This window comes from Diplotaxodon limnothrissa, linkage group LG7 (genome assembly GCF_057381915.1).
Source record: "Diplotaxodon limnothrissa isolate DT_005_m linkage group LG7, D_limnothrissa_male_GT1.1, whole genome shotgun sequence".
Taxonomy (NCBI): domain Eukaryota; kingdom Metazoa; phylum Chordata; class Actinopteri; order Cichliformes; family Cichlidae; genus Diplotaxodon; species Diplotaxodon limnothrissa.
This window is the reverse complement of record NC_140602.1, coordinates 7196661-7221017: the sequence shown is the minus strand read 5'-3', so window position 1 is coordinate 7221017 and position 24357 is coordinate 7196661. Positions and strand designations below refer to the sequence as shown.

Sequence of the window (24357 nt, the reverse complement as noted above, 5' to 3'; positions counted from 1 at the left end):
ACAGCTTACTGCTATTAAAGGTACATGTGCATGTTTGCTTCTGAAAAGCTCCCAAAGCTTGCTGTGCTCATTTCTGACGAGGCCTATCAGTGATACAAACAGCAGAGAGGACACACAAAACTGGTTAAAATGACCAAAGCTATTGCAACTTTTTGTAAAGTTAATGAGCTGAGTGATTAAATCACAAAGCATAAAAGGACATGCAGATTATTGGCAGCAAGATTTGCTCAGGTAGTTATGATGGATTTTAATTGTAGTTACCATTTTCTTACTCAGGTATTATGATGGATATCAGAATTCTAGATCCATTGAGTTATAGTTTTCTTTAATCACAAATAATTCATTTTTCCTCACAATATACAGTAAAATATCACTTGTGCCAAAATATAACTTGTACATTTGGAACTATGTTGTAACTATTTTTACTATTTTCCACTAATAAAAAATGAAAAAAGAAATAAAATACAAAATAATAATAAAACAGTTCACAATAACAGAATACAAAATAAAAGAGGAAGGAACAAAGCACAATGGTAACAAACCAGTATATGCCTTAAAAAGATGAAGAAGAGATGTTTCTTAGAGTGTCTAGAGACAAGGTTTTCTAGAATTTGTTTAGCTTTTGGCATGTGACATGCATACAAGGAAGGAGTTCAGTTCTTCTTTGTAGGTATTATTATTGATAAATATAATGATAAATTATATATTCTTTTAGAGAAGGTGGCTGATGTTTGCTCTACTCCATATTTGCTATTCTTTTTAAGTTTTGTTACTGATCTGACTGAGGATGTTTAGGCCAATACAGCACAGCAGTGGGGACAGGGCATCTCCTTGTAAATGCCACACTTGATGGTGACTAATACAATTGGCTTGAAGTTGGTCTCTAGTGTTGTTCGCCACGTCCCCATCGGATTCCTGATGAAGGCTCTTAGGGTCCTGGTGAACTTGTATACAAATGTGAGGCATTGAGTCACAGGCTTTCATGCAGTCAGTCCAGGCAATGCACAGGTTGATCAGTCTTATAGTCTTGAGTAACTGCCACAAGTCGCCGGTGTTTTGCCTTCTGCCAATTCCTTTCTGGCACATGCTCATCTAGTGAGTCATTTTCCTGTTCACTGCGATGCCTAACACGATTTTCCATGTTATTGGTCAATACTTTTCAGATGTTTTATTAGACTGTACATGGTTAGAGCTGCTCTCCTCTCTCCATCATACCGTAGTCACAATCTTCCTGGCTAAATCACTGATAAATCATTGAAGCTTGTTTACTTAGAAATGCTAGTTGTGTTTCCACACAAAACGCAGACTGTAACTGATTATAAAGCAATCAAAACAGAGTTAGTGGCAGCTTTCATTGCATGTGTAACGATGTAAAAGAATGGATATGGTTTTGTTGTTGTTAAATTCCTGTTAAACTTGGGATCGCAACCATGGGTTTATTTTGGAACTTTTATTTTGAAAATCCGCAGCGGAAGTCTGCTACTGGTAAACGGGCTACCCCCTAAGCCTATCGTTAGTAGCAATGAAGGTTTCGCTGTGGTAAGTTCCTCTCCGTCCGCTCTCACAGAGCATGAGTTTAAAACATATTTGAAAATCCTCATTGAAGCTAATATGACAGTGCACTAACTGCATGAACTGCCCATACGGTAGTATTTGAGTAGATTTCAGGTTTATGACCGTGTTTTGCAGTTAATAGATTAGACGGTAAGAAAAATGGACACGTGGAGCTAGCGGCTAACAGCTAGAGGAGGCTGTCGTGTCTAATAATTTTGAAACTTCTCTCAATAGTTTGGGCGGAATCCTGTTGCTGAAATCCATGGTTATTCATGTCCCATGTTATTGCAGGTATGTGTACTTTGAAACATGTATATGGTTGAGCTGCAGGCTAATTCTGTTTAAGACATATTGCTTATTAAGTTTGCCCAGTAGATGGTAGCATTGTTCCATTTACTATTGTACGTAAAAGGGAATTTTGGCTTTGGTTTATTTATATTTACATGAATGTGCATTTAAGTGAATTAATTTTTCTTTTGTTATCTAAACCACAACGCAGTAATGTTTCTATTTTATTTTCCGTGATAAGTATTGTTGCCATTTTATTTTTCAATCAATATTTGTTTTTATTTATTTGGGAAAACTAAGAGTTCCACTATACGATCATAAGCCTATCGTTAGTAGCAATGAAGCTTTCGCTGTGTTTGGGCGGAATCCTGTTGCTGAAACCCATGGTTATTCATGTCCCATGTTATTGCAGGGGAATAAATCACGCCTGAGCTCTACCCACTTTGAGTCCAGAGAGTTTTATTCACACAGCGCTGGAAAGAGAAGCTGACCAGGGGTTACACATGCTAGTTTATAATGTTTACAATCTGCATTTGCCGCTAAAGAAGCTCCGGGCTTCTTTAGCGTGACCATATTTTGATTTCCAAAAAACAGGACACTTTGTCCCAGTCCTGAAGAACTTTAATAATACTGTTTGTTTAAAGAAAACTTTAACATATTTACATGATGTCTTCTCTGTGCGGTTAATGAATGGTGAAATAAAAAAATGTCACATAGGCTTTTAAAAGTCAACAAGTGAAAAAAAGAGGACAGTTGGTCACCCTAGCTTCTTAGCTTGCTTAGACAGACTGTAAAATGGAGACAGCTAGAGTTTCCTGTGAGTATAAAACAAGCGTACATTTCAGAAACAACAGGTAGTATCTTGTTCAATTATTCAACTTGTAAAATGAAAATTAAGCAGTCATGACACATCCTGGAAACAGACCAAGTGAAAATTGTGACTTTTCACATAGTCCAAAATAAAATCTAAAAAAAAAAAGAAAACATATGAAAGAAAGGTTGTGCATTTTTAAATGTGAAAAAAAATGGCACTACACAAAGATAAACTTTTCAACACATAGATATTTACATTAAATTTCATTTAAAAAAATAAATAAAGGCAGTATAAAAACAGCACTATTTGTGAAACAAATTCAACGGCTGATTGCCCCGTTTTTCACCCATTGGGTAAGACGCTCCCTGTTCTGCTTCTGTTAAGTTCTCAATCACACCTAGCTACCTATAAATATATGATGATGAGGTTTTGATTTAACAAAGTTACAAAATGTTACAAAATGGAAATTCGTGTATTAAATTTTACCACTGCAACGAACAAATTTCAAAAGGCACAGCGTTTACATTGAAGGCAAAAAGTTTATATTTCTGGTTTGTTCAGTTTTCATTGTACACAATGAATAATGGAACAAGCTGATGCTTCAGTGAACTTCAGTGAGCAAAGTTTTCAGATTGTCTAGGCAGAGGTAACACAAGCAAAGACATTTTCTTCTTAAGTAGAAGTGTTGAAACTTGTTTTAGTATAAATTAATAAAAGTGAAAAACTTAAGTGAAGAAGTACAGGCTCTGAAATATGCTCAAATTAAGAAAGTGAAAAGTAGCTCTTTGAGGACGTTTTTGCCAGCTATCGTTGAGCAACTCCAACTGAATCTTGTGCTATAATAAATTTACATTAGTAAATGGCAATATAAACTTTATTTCCATCTAAATTGTAATTGTAATTAATTTACTGAATTATGAATCAATTATGTAGAACATGAGCAGAGAAATAGAAGGATTATTTTTTTCTTTTAAAAAAAGCTTGATTTTCTGTTGCCAATATTGCAAAGGGTGACTTTGCCTCCACATCTAAACAGGAAAATGAGTACAATCAGTGGTTAAAGTGGGATTCAGCAGGTGGGGGAACCATGAAATGGGTTCTAGTGGCTTAGCCGCACAAAATTAGTTAAAATAATTTCAACTTTGATCAGCTGACCTTTTCTGCTCCTGCTCTGAGGTTTACTACTCTATGTGGATTCAACAAGATGTTTCATGAGTTGTCTGAGGGGATTTCCATCCTCTACATTGATGGTTTATATTGTTTTTATAGTAAATAGTAAAAAGTTGGTATCGAGGTGGAATTCAGCAAGTAAATCTGAACATCATCAGCTTAAAAAATGTCATCTCTGCTGTACTTAATGTAACCTAACTCTGACCATAAACACCATAGCTGCTGTGGACCAGTCCAACACACTGTTCTTTACTTTAAATCCATCACAGTTCAGCAAACTAGCCTGTTTATCATGTACTAATCTGCAGAGTATTTAAATTTAGTATACCTCAATTTTTTTGCAGTACATTTCACAATGTGGAAAACATACAGCGTCACATTATATATAGATCCAATATCTGATTTTAAAAATACAGAAAAGGATTAGGGCCACTGGAAAAAATAAGTTGGCACATCTTTTTTTTTTCTTCTTTTCCAGAATTCTGAGAAAAAAAAATCTGAATTTAAAGAAAAAAAGTCAGAATTCTGATTAAAGTCAGACTTTTTTCTCAGAATTCTGGAAAAGAAGAAAAAAACAAGATGTGCCCACTTTTTTTTTTCCAGTGGCCCTAATCCTTTTCTGAAAAAAAAAAATGACAACTTACATGTAAACTTTAAATTTCCAGTCTATCAAATACCACTGAGCAATCCTTACCTTTATATATAACCGTTCTTCTCACTCTCCTGCCATGTCTTTAGTATATTTCTCTATCTCTAAGTGATGTTAGCTCTCATTCTTTCACCAGGGCATTTGTGTTTTTTGTTTTGTGGAAACTGTTCCTCAAGCCGTCTCCACTAGACGACTCCAAATGGATCTTGGAACTTCAAGTTGGCCAACCACACCCGCTTGCCCATCACCACCGAACACTCCCTGGATCGCCTTACTGACTAACCCCTCCCGGCTCCGGAAACCTTGTGGCAACATGAATTTCGGGTCCTGACATCCCGGAGTTATGATATCTTTTCTGTTCATGGGAAATACAGCAGCTGTACCATTAGCTACCAGATACACTGTGACTAACTGCACACAGACAGTTGGAGAATTTGCTGATATTTGTTGAGCTGAGCGAAACACTTCTACTTCTACTTCTACTAAACACTTCTTGTAAATGTTGAAGTATCATGACCACAACTTATGCACATCTGCACTCGAAATATCCTCCAAAGGGGCATTTCACATCATTTAGCAATTTCAAATGAATTATTTTTTGCGCATGAACCTCTCTAGTAGTTATGTATAATAGAACTCTTATCTTTAACAAAGGGGTACCTACTTTATGCAGTGGTGTTAGAGAAAGACAGACTGACACAAAATATGTAGATGTTACACTATTTGTAACTTTATAATAATTTATGACTATAACACAGTGCATAAATCATCTGATTAAGTTCTAACATTTAAATCAGTAGGTTGGGTTTTGATTGAAGACAGTAAAGTATGCCAAAGCATAAAAAATGAGCTTAATTTTGTGCAGTGAACTATAGCCTTACTCCCACATCTTTCTCTGCAATTAAACAGGCTACTTAGTATATGAATCCCTCTCTTTCACTTAAGTGCTAATGGAGGAATGAGTAAATCAATAATGCAAGTATTTAAGATAATCCAATTCTAGGCACTATTTTGAGCCAGCATCTTCTGCTTTTCTTTGAGGCGGGGAAGCCTCAAAGAAAAGCAGGAAAGCAACAAAAGCCAATTGATATTTTTTCTGTAATACCATTTGCAGTCTTACTGAATGGAGTCCAGAGAAGCCAGAATTCTAAAAAGTGACAACAAGACGAGGACGTCAAACCTGTAAAATAAAGTGTTTAATTAATATGAAATAAACATGTTTCTTTTGTGTTTTTTTTTTTTAGGTAAATGCAATCTTACATTCATCTACCTATAAGTTTTAATATTCTCTGGTATCAGAATGACAAAATTAATTAAAGATCTACATTCGGTTAGTAATATTAACAAAGTTAATGACTAGATTTCATCAGGACCATGATGTATCCATACTGACATACACACACCAGCTACCAATTAACAGCAAACTAACAAAGTGTTATCAAATATATAACTTATTTTTTTTAACTTATCTGCTTGTTTTAATTTTCCTAAAACATAAACAGTATTGTACTGAGCATTATGTTGTTGTTTTTAAGCAAATCCTTTCTTTATAATCATACTGCTAGACATGTGCTCTTAAATGCATGTCTTTCTCTGCATATTAGATTATTAGAGACAGGGCCTTCAGGTCAGTGTCTAATGTTGTCCAGTGCTTTCTAGGGGCTAGGGCATGTGAAACAAGGGAGACTATAAGAACAAAAACAACAGCAAATAAAAGAGAACACTACACCACTAGTTAAATTTGACTCTGAGCATTAGCTCTCCCTATTTTACATCCCCAAAAGAGTCATTCACGAGTGTAGGCTAAATTCATTTTCCCTCTATCGTTATAGAGGTGACCGATACAGAAAATAGCCTGTATGAATTTCTGGGTTTTTACATCTATATTGACAAATTCTCATTAATATTAGATATACTATTATCACTCATTTATTGCCATTTTGTTAGCAATAACACAAAGTGCTGTTACTAGTGGCTCAGTAGGTTGTTTACAGAGTTTTAGTTCTCCTGACATACTCAGGAGCTGTTGTACTTGCAACAGTGTCATACCTGATACCTCAATGCTGATACCTTAGCCCATAATATAGTCTGGCTGTTTCTTGTGACGGAGCATGTTTCCTGAGAACTGTGCATTCATGTTGCCCATTTCTTTTTATTTGAAAATTATGGTCATCTACATTATAACCATATATTGTTTGTACTATTCTCCTCAGAGATTAGAATGTGGCATGTGCAATTGTATGTGAATACATGTATGTCCAATACAGTGATAGGTTCCATGATTTAGCAGTTGATCAAAGCTAATAAATAGCTGATGTTCTTTTTTTTTCAGACACAAAGCTGCAGGCCAAAATAGCCTGGAAGTGGCTGACAAGCAAGAAACACATAGACAGAGCAAGAGAAGCACTGCCTAGTTAGGTTAGCAAGATGAAGCTTGAAGAAAAAATAAATAAATAAGATGGCGCCGGTGAGGTTGGCTGCCGTCACGACTGCTCCGACCACCTTTTCTTTGTCTTTGTTTTTTTAGCTAGTTTTCAGCGTCTCTAAATGGGCAAAATCATCACCATTGGGTACATTAGGTATGACAGTGACACTCTTGTTTTTATTGGTATACAATGTACTCACAATTCGAAGTTTTTAACTCCGGATCCGAGCTGGCCGAGTGAGATCTTGAGGGAGAACAAAGGGAAGCGGCAGCCTAGAGGGAAGCGAGCCGGCGTCAGGAACAGGCTGAGAGCTCGTGCACACCGCACACCTCTGCCTAGCATCCTGCTCGCCAACGTCCAGTCACTGGAGAACAAGCTTGATGACCTCAGGGCCAGGATAAAGTTCCAGAGAGACATTCTGGACTGCAATCTCCTCTGCTTCACCGAGACATGGCTGAACCCAGCGGTGCCAGACCACGCCATCCAGCTGGCCGAGTTCTTCTCGGTTCATCGCATGGACAGGACACGAGACTCGGGGAAGTCAAGGGGAGGCGGTGTGTGTTTAATGGTGACCAACAATTGGTGCAACAGTGCGAACGTTGTTCGTCTCACACGCTCCTGCACACCAAATCTGGAACTGCTGTCCATCATGTGTCGTCGTTTTTATCTACCTCGAGAATTTACATCGGTCATTATAAGTGCCATTTATATTCCACCACAAGCGGGCACGGTCACCGCCTTATGCGAGCGGCATGAGGCACTCACACAGCACCAGATACAACACCGGGACGCTGCGCTTATTGTGACGGGGGACTTTAATAGTGCCAACCTCAAACGCGCAGCGCCGAACTTTTATCAACACATCACCTGCCCCACCAGAGGTGAAAGGACACTGGACCACTGCTACACTACGGTCAAGGACGGCTACAAGGCACAATCTCGCCCTCCGTTTGGCAAATCCGATCATGCCGCCATCTTCCTCATGCCAAAATACAAACAAAGGCTGAAACAGGAAGTTCCGGTTCAGAGGTGGGTCGCGCGCTGGACGGATCAATCGGTGGCCGCGTTACAGGATGCACTCGACGACGCAGACTGGGACATGTTCAGAAACAGCTCCGATGATGATGTCAACGTGTTTACGGAAGCGGTTGTGGGATTCATCGGGAAACTAGCGGATGATACCGTGGAGACAAAGACTATCACAACGTTTCCCAACCAGAAGCCGTGGGTGGATAAAACCATCCGCGATGCTCTGAGATCCCGCACCGCTGCCTACAACACGGGACTCACGACAGGGGACATGGACCCGTACAAAGCCGCGTCATATAACATGCGGAAGGTGGTGAAAGAGGCGAAGCAGCTCTACGGGAGGAAACTAGAGTCACAACTCCAACAGAGTGACTCTAGGAGCCTGTGGCGGGGACTAAGGACAATAACGGATTATAAAGTACCAACAACCGGTATGACAAACGCGGCCGTGACTCTGGCAGACGAGCTGAACACTTTCTATGTTCGCTTCGAGGCTGCAGCTAAGGACTCCAACGATGCTAGTGCTAGCGGTGCTAACGGCTGCAGACAGGAAGATACTGCCAGCACCGGAAACGTGCTTGTCATCTCCGAGCATGAAGTAAGGAGAGCCTTCAAGAGAGTGAACACCAGGAAAGCAGCAGGACCAGACGGCATCCCAGATCGTATCCTCAGAGACTGCGCATACCAACTAGCTCCTGTGTTCACTGAGATATTCAACATCTCTTTATCTCAGTCGGTGATCCCCACATGCTTTAAAGAGTCCATCATTGTTACTGTCCCGAAGAAACCCCACCCTACTTCTCTCAATGACTATCGCCCTGTAGCCCTCACCTCAGTAGTGATGAAGTGCTTTGAATGCCTGGTCAAAGACTTCATCATTTCTTCACTACCAGACACACTGGACCCACTACAGTTCGCTTACCGTCCAAATCGTTCCACAGACAATGCCATCTCTCATCTCCTCCACACATCACTTACTCGGACACTAGAAGGAAGGGGGAATTATGTTAAAATGCTCTTCATATTCTACAGCTCTGCATTTAATACCATAATTCCCTCCACACTCACCACTAAGCTGGAGCATCTGGGACTCAGCTCATCTATGTGTCAGTGGATCTCCAACTTCCTAACTGGCAGACCACAGGCAGTAAGGATGGGCGGACATGTCTCAGCCTCCACCACTCTCAGCACTAGAGCCCCACAGGGGTGTGTTCTGAGCCCCCTGCTGTACTCTCTGTACACATATGACTGTGTGGCCACTACCAGCTCCACCACCATCATCAAGTTTGCTGACGACACCGTCGTGGTGGGCCTGATCTCTGATAACCACGAGACGGCCTACCTGAAGGAGATTAGGAATCTGGAGAACTGGTGCCAGAGGAATAACCTCCTTCTAAACTTCAGTAAGACAAAGGAGCTGATAGTGGACTTCAGCACTAAGCAGGAGAGGAACTACCAGACCCCCGTCATCAACGAGTGCCCAGTGGAGAGAGTGGACAGCTTCAAATACCTCGGAGTTCACATCACGCAGGACCTGTCATGGTCCTGTCACATCAACACCGTGGTGAAAAAGGCCCGTCAGCGTCTCTACCACCTCACACGCTTGAGAGACTTCCAACTGCCCTCCAAGGTGATCAGGAACTTTTACTCGTGCACCATAGAGAGCATCCTGATGGGAAACATCTTAACCTGGTTCGGGAACAGCACCATGCAGGACAGACGAGCTCTACAGAGGGTTGTGCGGTCAGCTGAGCGCACCATCCGCTCCGAGCTCCCTGACCTGAACTCAATCTACAGCAGGCGGTGCTGGACCAAGGCCAGGAAGATCGTGAAGGACCTCAGCCATCCCAACAACAGACTGTTCTCTCTGTTGAGGTCAGGAAAGCGATTCCGCTCCCTGAAGACCAACACAGAGAGACTGAGGAGGAGCTTCTTCCCGCAGGCGATACGGTCTCTCAATCACACCACCACACAGTACTGACCCACACATATGGTTCTTACACACACACTGGACATTCTGGACATTGTTTTCACTTCATCACTTAATCACTTTAAGCATATTTGCACTGCACAAGACACTAAATAATGTGGATTGCACAACACTGGTCATTATATTCTTCATTTCCAGTTAACCCTTGTATGGTGTTCGGGTCTGTGAGACCCGTGTTCAGTTTTTTTCAAAAGAAAAATTAAACAATTAATTATTTTTTCACGTGTAAATGTGTTGTGTCTTTCCACTCACTCCACTTGATTATAACTGATTTATTATAACATTTTATATAAAAGAAAAACGAGAAGCACATTAATTCATAAATGTGATCTAACAAAGGTAAAGGGAAAAAATTAACCATGTTTGCTGTTCATATGTCTTGTAATTGGGATGAAGTAAACATCTGTTGAGTAATTTAACATGAAATTGTTTGATAGTGTTAATTTGGAAAGCCAAAACTCTAGCGGGTCCACCAGACCCATGAACACTGGCTGAGTAACAAAAATACGAACACCACACAAGGGTTAATACTTGTACAGCTGCTGTTATTGTATATATATATTTATATTTCTCATACATTCTTATATAGTTCTATACTGTGTATTGTGTATTTTGTTGTACAGTTATTTTATTTTTCAACTTTAATTTATATATTTTATCTTATTCTTTCCCAGTTAAATTTACCCTTCATTCTAATTTGTGTTGTACAGTTATTTCATTTTTAACTTTAATTTTTATATTTTATTTTATTCCTTCCTAGTTAAATTTACCCTTTTTAATTTTCATATTTATTTCCTATCTTATTCATAGACTTTTCTTTTTTTCTTTAGGTCACGAGCAGTTGTCTAAGCATTTCACTGCATATCGTACTGTGTATGTCTGTGTACGTGACAAATAAAATTTGAATTTGAATTTGAATAAATAAATTTGAATAAATATTGCAGGCTATATCAACTATATCAACAAGTGCACCGATGACGTCACTGTCTCCAAGATCATCATCTCACGACCCAACCAGAAACCGTGGATTACTGCGGAAGTGCGTGCACTTCTAAGGACCCGAGACTCTGCCTTCAAAGAGGGAGATAAGGTGGCGCTTAGAAGAGCGAGGGCTGAACTTTCTCGGGCCATCAGAGAGGCGAAGCGCGCACATGCCCAGAGAATCCACAACCACTTTAAGGACAGCGGCGACACACGACGCATGTGGCAGGGCTTACAAGCCATCGCTAACTACAGGACGACACCACCTGCCTGTGACAGTGACGGCTCCCTCCCAGATGTGCTTAACAACTTCTATGCTCGGTTCGACAGGCAGAACGACGTGGCGGCGAGGAAGACCACCCCTCCTCCGAACGACCAGGTCCTGTGTCTCACTACAGCTGAGGTGAGGAAAACTCTACGCAGAGTCAATCCACGTAAAGCTGCTGGACCAGACAACATCCCAGGCAGAGTGCTCAGAGAATGTGCTGATCAGCTGGCAAATGTTCTCACCGACATCTTCAACATCTCTCTGAGCAGTGCCGTTGTCCCCATGTGCTTCAAGGCCACCACCATCGTCCCCGTGCCCAAGAAGTCTTCTGTGTCCTGTCTCAATGACTACCGCCCTATCGCACTTACACCCACCATCATGAAGTGCTTCGAACGGCTCGTCATGAGACACATCAAGACCCTGCTGCCCCCCTCACTGGACCCAATGCAATTTGCATACCGCCATAACCGCTCAACGGACGACGCCATCTCCACTGCACTCCATCTTGCCCTGACACACTTGGACAAGAAGGACTCACACGTCCGAATGCTGTACATAGATTTCAGCTCAGCATTTAACACGATCATCCCCCAACAACTGATCGGAAAGCTGAGCCTGTTAGGCCTGAACACCTCCCTCTGCAACTGGATCCTGGACTTTCTGACCGGAAGGCCTCAGTCAGTACGGATCGGGAACTGCACCTCCAGCACCACCACACTGAGCACTGGGGCCCCACAAGGCTGTGTGCTCAGTCCTCTGCTGTTCACACAGCTGACTCATGACTGTGTAGCAACACACAGTTCAAATCACATCATTAAATTCGCTGATGACACGACCGTGGTGGGTCTCATTAGCAAGAACGACGAGTCAGCGTACAGAGAGGAAGTGCAGAGACTAACGGACTGGTGTAAGGACAACAACCTGTCTCTGAATGTTGACAAGACAAAAGAGATGGTTGTTGACTTTAGGAGGACACGAGGCGACCACTCACCGCTGAGCATCAACGGCTCCTCTGTGGAGATCGTTGACAGCACCAAATTCCTGGGTGTACACCTGGAGAAGGACCTCGGCTGATCCCTCAACACCAGCTCCCTGCACAAGAAAGCCCAACAGCGTCTCTTCTTTCTGAGAAGACTGAGAAAGGCCCGGCTTCCACCACCGATCCTGACCACCTTCTATAGAGGAACTATTGAGAGCATCCTGAGCGGCTGCATCACTGTCTGGTTTGGGAGCTGTGCCATATCAGACCGCAAGACCCTACAGCGGATAGTGGGAACAGCAGAGAAGATCATCGGGGTCTCTCTAGCCTCTATTGAGGACATCTACACCACACGCTGCATTCGCAAAGCCACCAGCATTGTGGCTGATCGGACACACCCCTCTCACACACTCTTTACACTCCTGCCATCTGGAAAAAGGTACCGAAGCATTCGGGCACGCACATCCAGACTGTGCAACAGCTTTTTTCCACAAGCCATCCGTCTCCTCAGCAAAAAGGGACTGACTGATAAACACGCACACACACACATACACTAACATTATCACTCAGCTTAACTCAAATACCTCAAAACATTGAGACTGCACTGCAAAAACCCACCTCCTTAATACTAGAAAAATACACTTATATTTGGTGAAGATTTGCTTAAAACAAGTGAAATTATCTGCCCATGGGGTAAGTGTTTTTTTCTTAATAAGATTTCTTGAAATAAGAACAATATCTAGATTTAAATAAAGCTAAAAATAAGTATTTTACACTCATTCCAGGGAACAAATCAGAACATTGAAACTTAAAATAAGCTTTAACCACTTATTGTAGGCCACAAATAAGATAATAAAGCTAAAAATAAGTCTTTTACACTTATTCCAGGCAACCAATCATGGCTTGAAACCTAAAATAAGCTTTAACCACTTGTTCTAAGTAAAATGTTGAAGAAATTAAATCTGAAAATAGGCATAAAACACTTATTCTAACAAACAAATCAAGGCAAATAATCTAAAAACTAGTACATTAAATCATTTTAAAGATATTTCTTCTTTTTAAATTTAGCTAAACACTACTTTAAGATTATATTGCTGATTAAGGACAAAACAAAACTGAAACAGAGTAAAAGTGTCCATCTTTATTTGTCCATTTTAACAATAACCTGCAGATAATAAAGATACAATTGAACAGTACAGGTCCAACATTATGAGTTTAAGTGGTTTCAACATTTCAACAGCCTTAGAGGTTTCGCCATTGCCCCATTAAAATTGACGAGTGACATAGGAAGACCACAAAGATTCTAATTTCTTCCGAATGACACCAAATACCACAAAACTTGTCTGGGTGAGTAAATGAACATTTTCCATTTTAGAAATAAGACCCAGATTGAAAAAAAAAACAAACAAAAACAAAACAGAAGTGCCCTCTCCTAATCTTATCTGAAATTTACACACTACTTTCCAATAAATGCATGCCATTCTGCCAGGGCTTTTCTGTAAGATGATGTAGTGTCATGCTCATGAATGGCATCCTGGAGAACTTCTGTCTGAATGACAGACAGCAGGGTTGCCACGCATTTGGGGTAAGTCAGATGGAGTGCATAAAAGTATGCCATCACATATATCATAGCCTCACCAATTTTTTCTTTGTCAAATGTTGTAACTGGTAAATTACCAACAGCAATGACACACTTGCAGCCATCGAACATCACTACTGGACATGACAAGCTTCGTTTCTGGAGGACAGCATCTGGATCTTCTGTAGGCTGCAAGACACAAAAGACATGACAGTCAACATCTTATGTTAATTGTATGTTTTTTTGCTGGGATTTGGTCATAATGTTGGAGATGTCATTATCCTGTTCTTTGTTGGTTACACACATTTTATAGTAGTTTTGACTTATGGTTTATCAAGCGACTCCTTATGTGACCACACTCGTGTACATTAAATACGTTATAAATTAATGAAAACAATAAATTATAGATTTAAGTCTTTCGGCTGAAACTGAAAAAGCATTTTTGAGTCATGTTTGACCGAAATATTTTGTTTGCCAAATTTTCTGTAGATCTTTATAAGCAAATTTTATAAAACTTACCTTCAGGACATGTAGAAATGCTTCAGAAGCATTCCCCATCTTTTTTGGTGGATGGGCAGGTGTGGGAAAGAGGAAGAGCCTTCATCAGTGCAAGGTGGGCTTCAGCTGGACAAAGCAGAAACAAACCTTCATAAACATAAATTTTAAAGGATGAGAACTTTGTATTCAAATGGTAAAACTTACTTTTGTCCATGGTCATTGGTGGATTCATTGCCTTCTTTGACACACCGTAGAACTCTACCCTGGAGCAGAATTCTTCCCATCTCAGTTTTACTTGACTGATGAACTTGTTGTTGTGGGGATCCAAAATTCTGCGAAGCTCACCCAACGCCTACAATAGGTTTAAAAAAATAAGTAGACAAATAAAATCAAAATAACTTTACTACCACACCAAATATATTTGAAATTAAAGTGATTATTTATTAACTCTTCCAAAAACTTACATGATGCAATTCTTTAAAGCATGGATATGCATCCAAGATGAGGCAAGCTCTGTTCTCCTCTTTCATGGTGTCTGAGTCAATGAAGGATCTTCTGGCTTCAAACTCGAGGTCTAATAGCTGGGACACATCTTCTTGGTTTGGTTTTGCCTTCTTACACATTTCTTGTAATGTTTTGTAATGTCTTGCTTGTATTTGCCGACTATCCTTGTCAGCTAAGATAGAGAGAAGTACAAGAGCATTTTGGTTTTTCATTGTTACTGAAGTAGACTTCCACAAAACATTAGCTACTACTGGCTGTGTGTTGATAACCATTTTACAAAATTACTAGTATGTACTCACATGAAGTGGAGGCATTGTCAGAATTTCTGACAGGTGATAACAGAGTAGATGCACCACTGGAAGAACTGCGATCAGCATCTTCATCATCAGCTTCTTCATCCCTTGGGTAGAGGTCAGTGAGCCTTCTCTTGGGCCGTCCCCTCTCCGGTGTTGGTCCTTGCCTTTTTACTGGTGTTTTCATATTTTGCAGCCTTTTCTCCTGGTGAAAATACATATATATCATGCCCCCTGAACAAAACAAAATGATTTATATATGAGACACAAATACAAGAACTTACGTGTTTTACGCTTGCATCATTATCCTGCAGCATAGGATAATATTCCACAACTTTTTTAGCCATTGCAGTGATTTCGGTCTTAGAGGGGTATTGCTCCATTTGGCCTTGGCTTGCTCTCAAAAGGGACACCATACTTGTGATTGTATTTCTCACCAATCTGCATCTCAGTTCTTTTGACATGACGCATGCCTGTTCCCTGCCGGAGCAGGCCAACTCCAGGTAACTCTTTCGGCATTGCTCCAACTCACTGTCGGTGTACAGAACATATTCCGGAGGACTGGGGAGCTGCAAGGTTTTCAGCTGGCTTACATTAGCATCAGCAGTTGGAGGGCCTGTTGCAACTACCCTGGGTGAAGAAGTTGTTTCAGGTTTCTGTGGTAGCGGATGGTCTTCCTGGTTTAGGGTGAGAAAATAAAAATGTCAAGTACTGCTAAAATAAAAGCATACTTTCTGGAGATTAGTTGAACTAAATATTTTTTACATAATACCTCAGGATGAATTATTGACCAAACATGTTTTCTTCTGAGAAAGTGCTCAGGCCCAGAAAAAAGGTCCCTCAGATCATCACGGGTCAATGTTAAAAGCATGCGCTCGTCAATGCTTGCAGCTAACAAAAATACAAACACCAGTTAAACTGTGCAAGCACATAACTGCACAAACATAACTGTTTTTTTAATATATATATATATATATATATATATATATATACACACACACACATACACACACACAAATATATTATCAAATATAACCTTTAAGGACAGATACTGTAACATCATCCAGCTTCTCCATTGCTCAGTCACCTGCAAGACAAATGTTTACAATTAGTGTTATGTTAAAAACATTTGAAAAGTTGAATCTTAATTGAGTCCCATGAGAATCAAATTGATTCACGTCAAAGAATCGTTTTGATTGTTCAACATTTTTACCCTTTTTAAAGCTATTATAGAAAAGAAATGTCCAGACAGCCCGGCTGAGGTCTGAAAGGGTTATACAATATTGCCCGGTGAACTTTTACTCACCCAGATTTGTGTCATTGAATTTCATCAATAAGATTATGCTGACTAGGGCTGCCAGATCATGCATCCATTGGACGTAAAATGTACAGCTTATTGCACCAGCAGTATCTGCTCTTACATAACGATCATTAGCTTATAGCTTTAAATGTTTAAGGTATGTGCTAACTAAAAATAAAGGCAAGATGATAGTTTATTACATTTTAAAGAAATTTGCAGATTGCTCATTGCTATCTAAAATATAAAAGGACACCGGAGTATATTCTCCAGCATCTCACACTTCTGATAATCAGCTGTCTGCTTGACGTTTATTCAGCTGTGTAAAAACTATAACTTTAATCTCAGCCAAACCGATTTACTCAGGAACAAATAAAATACTGAAAAAAGCCAAACAATAACATTTTTAAGTTATTTAAGTGACTTATATATCATGTTTCACCTGAGTAGTGAAAGACGGCGGTGGTTTTGAAAATGGTTCGCCCGGAGTCCGGTGTTCTCACGGCTCTAGTGAGCGTTAAACCCCGGCTAGCTATCGAGCTAGTGGGTAACAGACGTCTCCGAAAACGTCGGAGCGCTTTTGAAAATATGTGGTGTCTTGATAAACTGTCCAGATATTTGAAGTTTACACGGCTACATTCTCGCCTGAAAATATGTTAAACGTTTATTTTGTGACCTAGAAAGAGTAATAAGAGAAATTTTAAAACTAACTAGCTTCCGCCATTTTTGGAAACTGAGCTAGGCCGCGCTATGAATTCTGGGATACAGCTTCTTCTTCGGGGTTTAACGGCAGCTGGCATCCTTGTACATACAGTGCTGCCATCTTCTGTTTCAATTTTGAATCGATACACAGCGCTACTTGTTTTACCAACCAGCCTGATTCCTGAATAACACTGTTTTGAGCCCACTTTAATAAATCCAATTAATATCAAAATATTAATTTAAACCCACACCTTGTGAGGGAATTCAAGCAGCTAGTAAATCAGTCAAAGACAATTGGAAAACCCTGAATGTGGTTAATTAGCTCTCTTGCTAATTGAAAGAAATTCTCAGTGTGCCTATTAACTTAAGTTAATACAAACGGCTAATACTGCCCCTTATAAATAGCATAGCTAGGAATTCTCATAACATTACAGTAGATACTTCACTAAATAATGTTCTCTGAACCACATGCGAGGGCTGCTAAGCTAACGCTAGCATCCGTTAGCATGCTACATTACTCCTTCCCGCGCTCAAATTAAATTTATTATTCTGTCCGCTTGACTTTAAAACAGTGATTAGACTACACACTACTTACATTCGAAAAATTAAAATTGCTTACCTCTCTTTCTTGACAAAGTTTTCTCTTACAGTTTTTCTTTCAATGCTCAGGTGCAGAAGATTCCTGTGACTCCAAATTCAAACGGAGTTGGGTAGCAACTAACATGGAACACGAAGGGGGTGCACATCTCAATTTTTGCTTCTATATACAATTTAGTGGTTTGTACGTTCATAAAACACAGTCAGTATGATAGGTAAATTTCTTCTTCATTGATTTAAAATAAACTCTTATAGGTGTTATTTCATTTTACCTTATTTGTGACCATTTTTTGTTTTTACAGCTCCAGTTTGTAATACCCCCCTCCCCCCATGAACTTGGTATTTCCCAAACTAGCGCGGCAACAGCTCCACACTGCAACATATTTTTTGCTTGACTTTAGTCTAATACAATGGCCTGTTGGAGGTGTGTGATTTGCTTCGTCTTTGTGGCGTTAACATTGAAGTCTCTCTTAAGTCACATTAATACTGCACACAGTCGCAGTCCAGATTTCCGTGTCATTTGTGGAGTCGATGGATGCGCCGAGGATTACCGTGTTTTCAACTCGTTTTACCACCATCTCAGACGCACACATCCACAATACATCTCCACTGGGAACCCGCCTACAGGATGGCTGACAGCTTCATCCGATGCAAATGTATTAGGAGGCGAAAATTTTGGTACAGCCATTTTTGCCGACTATACTGCCGAACCCAGACAAACTGTTAGCAATGGCAATGGCACTGAAGTAGAGCCACCACCACTAGACCCCCCAGTAACATCGGAGGTGTTGGAGGAGGAGCGACAGGAAAGTCAGAACGTGATGGAGCAAGACGCGGCTGAGCTTCAAACACCTCGTCAGAATCAGGTAATGTACTTTATGTGTTTCTGTGTGTACGTGCGCGAATTTTTAAATGTATGTGTGTTGTTTAACCTTAACCAAGCACAGTTACCCCAATTCAGAAATGTACTCAGTTCAAGTGAAAATTATAGTTTTAAAGTTATGTGTTTTCTAAGATAAACTACTTGATTAGAATATTTTAATAGGTATGAAGGCCAGTGCTGAATTTCAAATGCATGAATCCGCTGAAATTCAGGCTTGCACAACAATGTAGGCTTAGTTACCATACTTAAACATAATAAATAAACTTATTTACCAGTGTTGTGTACCTGCCTTGGTTGTTGTTAGATGCTCCATGAACCAAGCAGCTTTCAAATTTTTCTTTCAGTTAACTTCAGAGTAGATTCTATAAAGATTGGTTAAGTTTCATTAAATAACTCTTAAATTGTTCATAACATTTGCAGCTTCATTAGCTATCCATTGTAGTATGAATCTTTTAATAGCAAAAATGTACAACAGTTTGGAATATTTCTTTGTTTTGTTTTGCATCTGGTGGAATTTGGAACACATTCTGAGTGAGTCATTTTTCTTACACAATTGTTTTTCTTTTTGTCCTGTAGGGTAAAAGAGAAACTGTTGATCTTGCCAGATGTGCAGCTGCATTTGCTATTGGTGTGCGGGAGCAATGCCACCTATCACAGGTACTGCTTCATCTGATATTATGGGGGTGTCATTGTTAACTTGTTAATAAGTCTGGTTCAATGTAAGGCTGCAACTAATGATTTTTTTTTCATAATCTGTCCACTATCTTTGCAATTAATTGATTGTTTTTCATCGCTGGTTTTATTCAGCTATTACTTTCACCTATATAAGTTATTAAGAACAAATGTACATTACGAAGAAGTTAAGCACAAGAGTTGTGCAGTTCACTGCAATGTATGTAACTCTGGGCACACTCAACAGTTTAAAATAGGCTTAACAGTGTAAAATGTGTTCACTTTTAGGCATAAAAGACAAATGAAGTAGAATTACATAAAAAAAATAAATGAGGCAATCATTTGTTCACTTTTTCTGTTGTAACCTTTCATGCTCCTCCATCTTGCTCGGTGCAATGTGTTTGTGCCACGTGAGTCATGCATGTGGCATGTCATGCAAAACAATGCCAATTATTGGCTGATTTCTTCTTCTACTGCTCCACTGGTAAATTACAACATTCAGTGGCTCATTAATTTGAGCTAAAGAAATAGAGTTGCATTTTGCTTCTGTTATATTTTCTATTTACGCTTTCATGTCTCTGATGTGTTTTTTTTTTCCCCATCAGAGGAGTGTCAACAACATTGTCCTTGGTGTCCAACAGTATCAAACAGCTCTTCTGACGTCCTTGAGGGGAAAAATAAAGACCATCCTTGAAAGGCAACCTGACAGCAATGGACCTTTACAACAAGAAGTTCTTTCAACACTGGACAACTTTCAGGATCCCTTTCCCATATGTGCAGCTTCAAACCTACAGGACCGTGTAACACAGATGCATTTCAACCCTGTCACACCTGAGGAGATCATCATTTCCAATTATGCCTGTAGAGTTAAAAAGGGAGAATCGAGAGTTCTTGCAATCAAAAACAAGTCTTTCTACTACATTCCTTTGATTGAAAGTTTGAAACAGCTTTTATCCAATTCAAGACTATTTGACATGCTCAGTGGTGGACCTCAGAGTTGCCCCAACGCCAGTTTTTTGTATGACATTAATGATGGAATTATTTTCAAAACCCACCCACTGTTTTCAAAGAAGAACTCTGCTTTACAACTGATACTCTATTCTGATGAGATAGAAATGTGTAACCCCCTAGGGTCACGTGCGAGTGTAAATAAATTACTAATGTTTTATTACACCTTAGGCAACATAGACCCTAAGTTTAGATCAAAGTTGGCTTCCATCAGACTTCTCGCAATCGCAAAGTCTAGGGACATAGATGAGTGTGGGGTAGATATAATACTGCGGAGAATCAATGAGGACTTGAAGTTACTGTACGATGGTGTTATGATTAACACTGTCAATGGGGAATTTTATTTAAACGGAGCAGTTGTTGCTGTGTGTGGAGACACTCTTGCCCAGCATGAGCTTGCAGGATTTAAGGAAGGAGTTGGTTTTGCGTATAGCAAATGTCGTCATTGTGAGTGTACTTTTGATGAAATGCAAGAAAATTTCAATGAACATAGTTTCACCAGACGGACATTGGACGGACACATTAGGCAGTGCATTGAAATAGAAAGGGCAACTACCGAATTTTTGAAATCCTCGCTCAAAACGACTTTTGGCATAAATAGACAAAGCAAATTAGTTGATTTCCCAGGTTTTAATCTCATAGAGCAGATGCCACAGGATATTATGCATGTAATTCTTGAAGGAGTGGCACCAATGGAAATTAAGTGTGTGTTGAAATACCTTGTTTTATCTGGAAATTTGGATTTGGACTTGTTTAATTCTGCCATGCAGAACTTTCCTTTTTCATCAGTGGACATACGTGACAAGCCTTCACCAATTAGTATTGCTACTTTAGCTTCAAGTGACAACAGACTCAAACAATCCTCTGGACAAATGCTTATATTGATCAAGATTTTGCCATTCTTATTGTACAGTGTTGTAGAGAAAAATCCCTTTATCCAGTTTATTTTGGATTTAATTGAAATTGTTAAAATACTTTTTGCCCCAGTTGTGTCTTTACAAACTGTGTCCAAACTAAAAAAAATGATAGAAGATCATCTTAAACAATTCAGGCAACTATTCCCAGAAAAAAATGTAATACCAAAGCAACATTACATGCTGCATCTTCCCTCTCAAATTATTGCCCTGGGACCTGTAATATGTCATATGTGCATGAGATTCGAGTCTAAACAGTTTTTTTTAAACAATGGTCATCCAAATTAAACTTTAAGAATGTGTGCAAGTCTCTTGTAAACCACAATCAGCTGCTGGAGTGTTGCCAAAGTGAAGCAGGAACTGAGCATCCGATATTTGTAAATGAGAAAGAACTAGGTCCTGTATCAGAGGTTGCTAATATGGACCATTTGCAATCAAAGGTTGTAGATTTTTTGGGGATTGAAGATGCTATACATCATGCCGTTAGAGTAAAGTGGCTTATTTTACATGGAAACAAATACATCTGTGACAGGTCTCTTATACTCATTTCAGCAAATGGTTTAAACCCTATCTTTGGACTTGTAAAAAACATTTTTATTGTTAATAGTGTACTTTATTGTTTTGAATACCAGGTGTATGAAACCTTGGGTTTCAACAAAGACTTTCTTGCCTATGAAATTGCAATTCCCAACCTTGCCCAAGCAACTGAACTGACTGATGTTGAAGACCTACTTGATTTTACGTCATATTACCCAGTCAATTTCAGAAACAGTGTCTATGTTATGACAAAATATAACCTTGAAGATGTCCTTTCTTTAAAAACCTGAAATAAATACCTTCCAATGAGTGACTTTCTTATTTCAAGGAAAAAGGTGAATGTTTCTTATTTTGAGATAATTTTTGTTTTACACTCTATCTAAAAGCTATTTTTGCTTGAAATAAATGTAAAATGGTTCATTTTTAGATATACAGACTAAATAAGGGAAAAAAGTAATATATACTTGAAACAAGTCTAATCATCTAACACATGAGACTGGAAACTAGCTTGTAATGTTCAAAACAAGATGGACAAGATAATCTGGCTAAAATTAAGACAATAAATCTTGTCAAGATACCAGGAATTTGCAGTGTGGACTGACTAACCAACACAAAGCGCAAACACACTGACCTACACCACCAAACCATCGCACACACCAACCTGTAAATGCTCTTTTGCACAATATTATTACTAGATATATTATATATTATTATTTTTTTTGCACTAACTTGTCTTGTAGCACCTTGGTTCCTGGAGGAACGTTGTTTCGCCTCACTGTGTATTTTTAAACTGTATATGGTTGAAGTGACAATAAAGTTGAACTTGGAACTTGGACTTGGACTTGGCAAACACTCAGTATCATTTGTCATCAAACTTGCTGATGAAGTTTACCTCCTGTAATAATGTTTTGTTTCCTCTTCCTGTACTCATAACTCTTTGAAGGAGCAGAAGGGTAGGTCAGTTTCATCCTCTGTTTCGCTTAGCCACAAAAAAAACCAGGGGGCAATTGCTTACTACCAGCATCTCGAACACCACCACACTGAGCACTGGAGCCCATCAGGGCTGTGTGCTCAGCCCACTGTCCACTTAACATTGGTAGATCCTCTTTGGAGGTTGTCAAGAGCACCAAATTCCTTGGCATTTACCTGGCAGAGAACGTCTCCTGGCCCCTCAACGCCAGCTCCTTAAACTAAGAAGGCCCAACAGCATCTCTACTTCCTGTGGAAGTTGAGAAAAGCCCATCTCCTACCACCCATTCTCACCACCTTTTACAGAAGGACTTCCTGAGCCCACGCACTCCTCACACACACTCTTCACCCTGCTGCATTCTGACAAGAGGTACTGGAGCATTTGGGCCCTCACTCCCAGACTGCAAAGCAGTTTCTTCCCCTGACACACAGACACATACCTTCGTACATCAAGTTACTTTTTGCACAATGCTCAGTCTTTTGTACAACCCACTGTCATTGTTGCACTTTTCTATTGCGCTGTTGTGTCTTCACTGTCTTGCGTCTGTATAGTTCTGTTGTGTCTGCTGTTCTACTGTTTTTGTTTTGGGTTTTTTGCAATTTTTGCACACTTGCACTTTATGTACTCCTGTGTTGATTGTCTGTTATATGATATACGTAGGACCATGGTCTCGGAGGAACATTGTCTCGTTTCACTGTGTAGTGCGATGCAGGATCACACTTTACACAACTAAAGGAACTAAAGATAAGTCAGTCGAAATGAACAGTCAGGGATAATTAGATGATGTGATGCTTTTAATTTTTTTTTTTAATTTCCACCAAAGACCTACCTGTCTCTGCCAACATGGAGTTAACTGTGAGCTCCCTCCCCTAATATGTCCTTGGTTTCATTCATTTTTCATAAGACAAAATTGTAGAGACCTGGGTATTGCAACAATTAGTCAGCAAAATAGAGGTTCTTTCACCTCTTTTAAACTACTTTTACTACAGCTTCATTGTCAAGTGAATTTCATAGAGTTAAGTGATGAGGTATGGTCACAATATCAATGAAAAGTATATTTCAAAAAAATATAGGAGAATATTTGCATACTTGGATTTTAATATGTGAGTAATATAGTTTTCTGAACATTCCACATTTGAGGTCTGGTTCTGTATAAAATTAGTGGCAATTTGTGAGGGTAAAAAATGCAGTGGGTTTCTTTTATGCAAGTGAAAGACAGACAGCGACAGAGAGAGAGAGAGCGAGAGAGATGTTTAAGGTCTTTGCAAAGCAGAAGCTGTCAACCAGGGATTAGCAGAATGAGCAGAAAAGCGACAATAGGCAGCAGCTTATATACTTTAGAAGACAGGATTTCAATTTTAATCCACTATAAATGAGGGGGAAAAAAGCAAAGAATACAATTGCCACCAGTAGGCCTAAATATCCACACTCAGGAAGCTTATATTAAAAATGAAAAACATGTAAGGAACAATTGGACGACAAATATAAGAAGTAGGAAACTCAAGAAAGTAAAAAAAAAGTCATTGTGATTATAGTAAAGAATGGAGTAATAGGGTGCATACCAGTTAGATCTGTTTTTATTTTAGTAAAATAATTTTTCATTAAACATTGGCAGATAGAATGGGCAGCTAGATGAATACAGTCAGAAACATCATTCAAAAGTTGGAGTACTTGGAACTGGAATCCACAAGGTCTATAGCTATTTTACATAAACACATCCTCCATTTCATTTCCAAAATCAGAGGACACCTCTTT

At 39.5% G+C, this 24357-nt stretch overlaps 1 protein-coding gene and 1 pseudogene across 1 annotated transcript; one reads left to right on the top strand and one right to left on the bottom strand.

Moving 5' to 3' along the window:
• Positions 1-13562: 13562 nt before the first annotated feature.
• On the bottom strand, positions 13563-16743 carry LOC146627668 (uncharacterized; annotated as a pseudogene).
• Positions 16744-18028: 1285 nt separating this feature from the next.
• On the top strand, positions 18029-22864 carry LOC146627667 (uncharacterized). Its single transcript, XM_085358940.1, has 4 exons — positions 18029-18484; positions 19078-19158; positions 19779-21314; positions 22733-22864. Exons 1-4 carry the CDS (start codon positions 18029-18031, stop codon positions 22862-22864), a joined length of 2205 nt encoding a protein of 734 aa, XP_085215066.1.
• Positions 22865-24357: the final 1493 nt, after the last annotated feature.

Coding starts and splice junctions, on each gene's coding strand:
- LOC146627667 (XM_085358940.1), top strand. CDS start 18,029: ATGGCCTGTTGGAGGTGTGTGATTTGCTTCGTCTTTGTGGCGTTAACA. Junction 18,485..19,077: donor AAACACCTCGTCAGAATCAG/GTAATGTACTTT, acceptor TTTGTCCTGTAG/GGTAAAAGAGAAACTGTTGA. Junction 19,159..19,778: donor AGCAATGCCACCTATCACAG/GTACTGCTTCAT, acceptor TTTCCCCATCAG/AGGAGTGTCAACAACATTGT.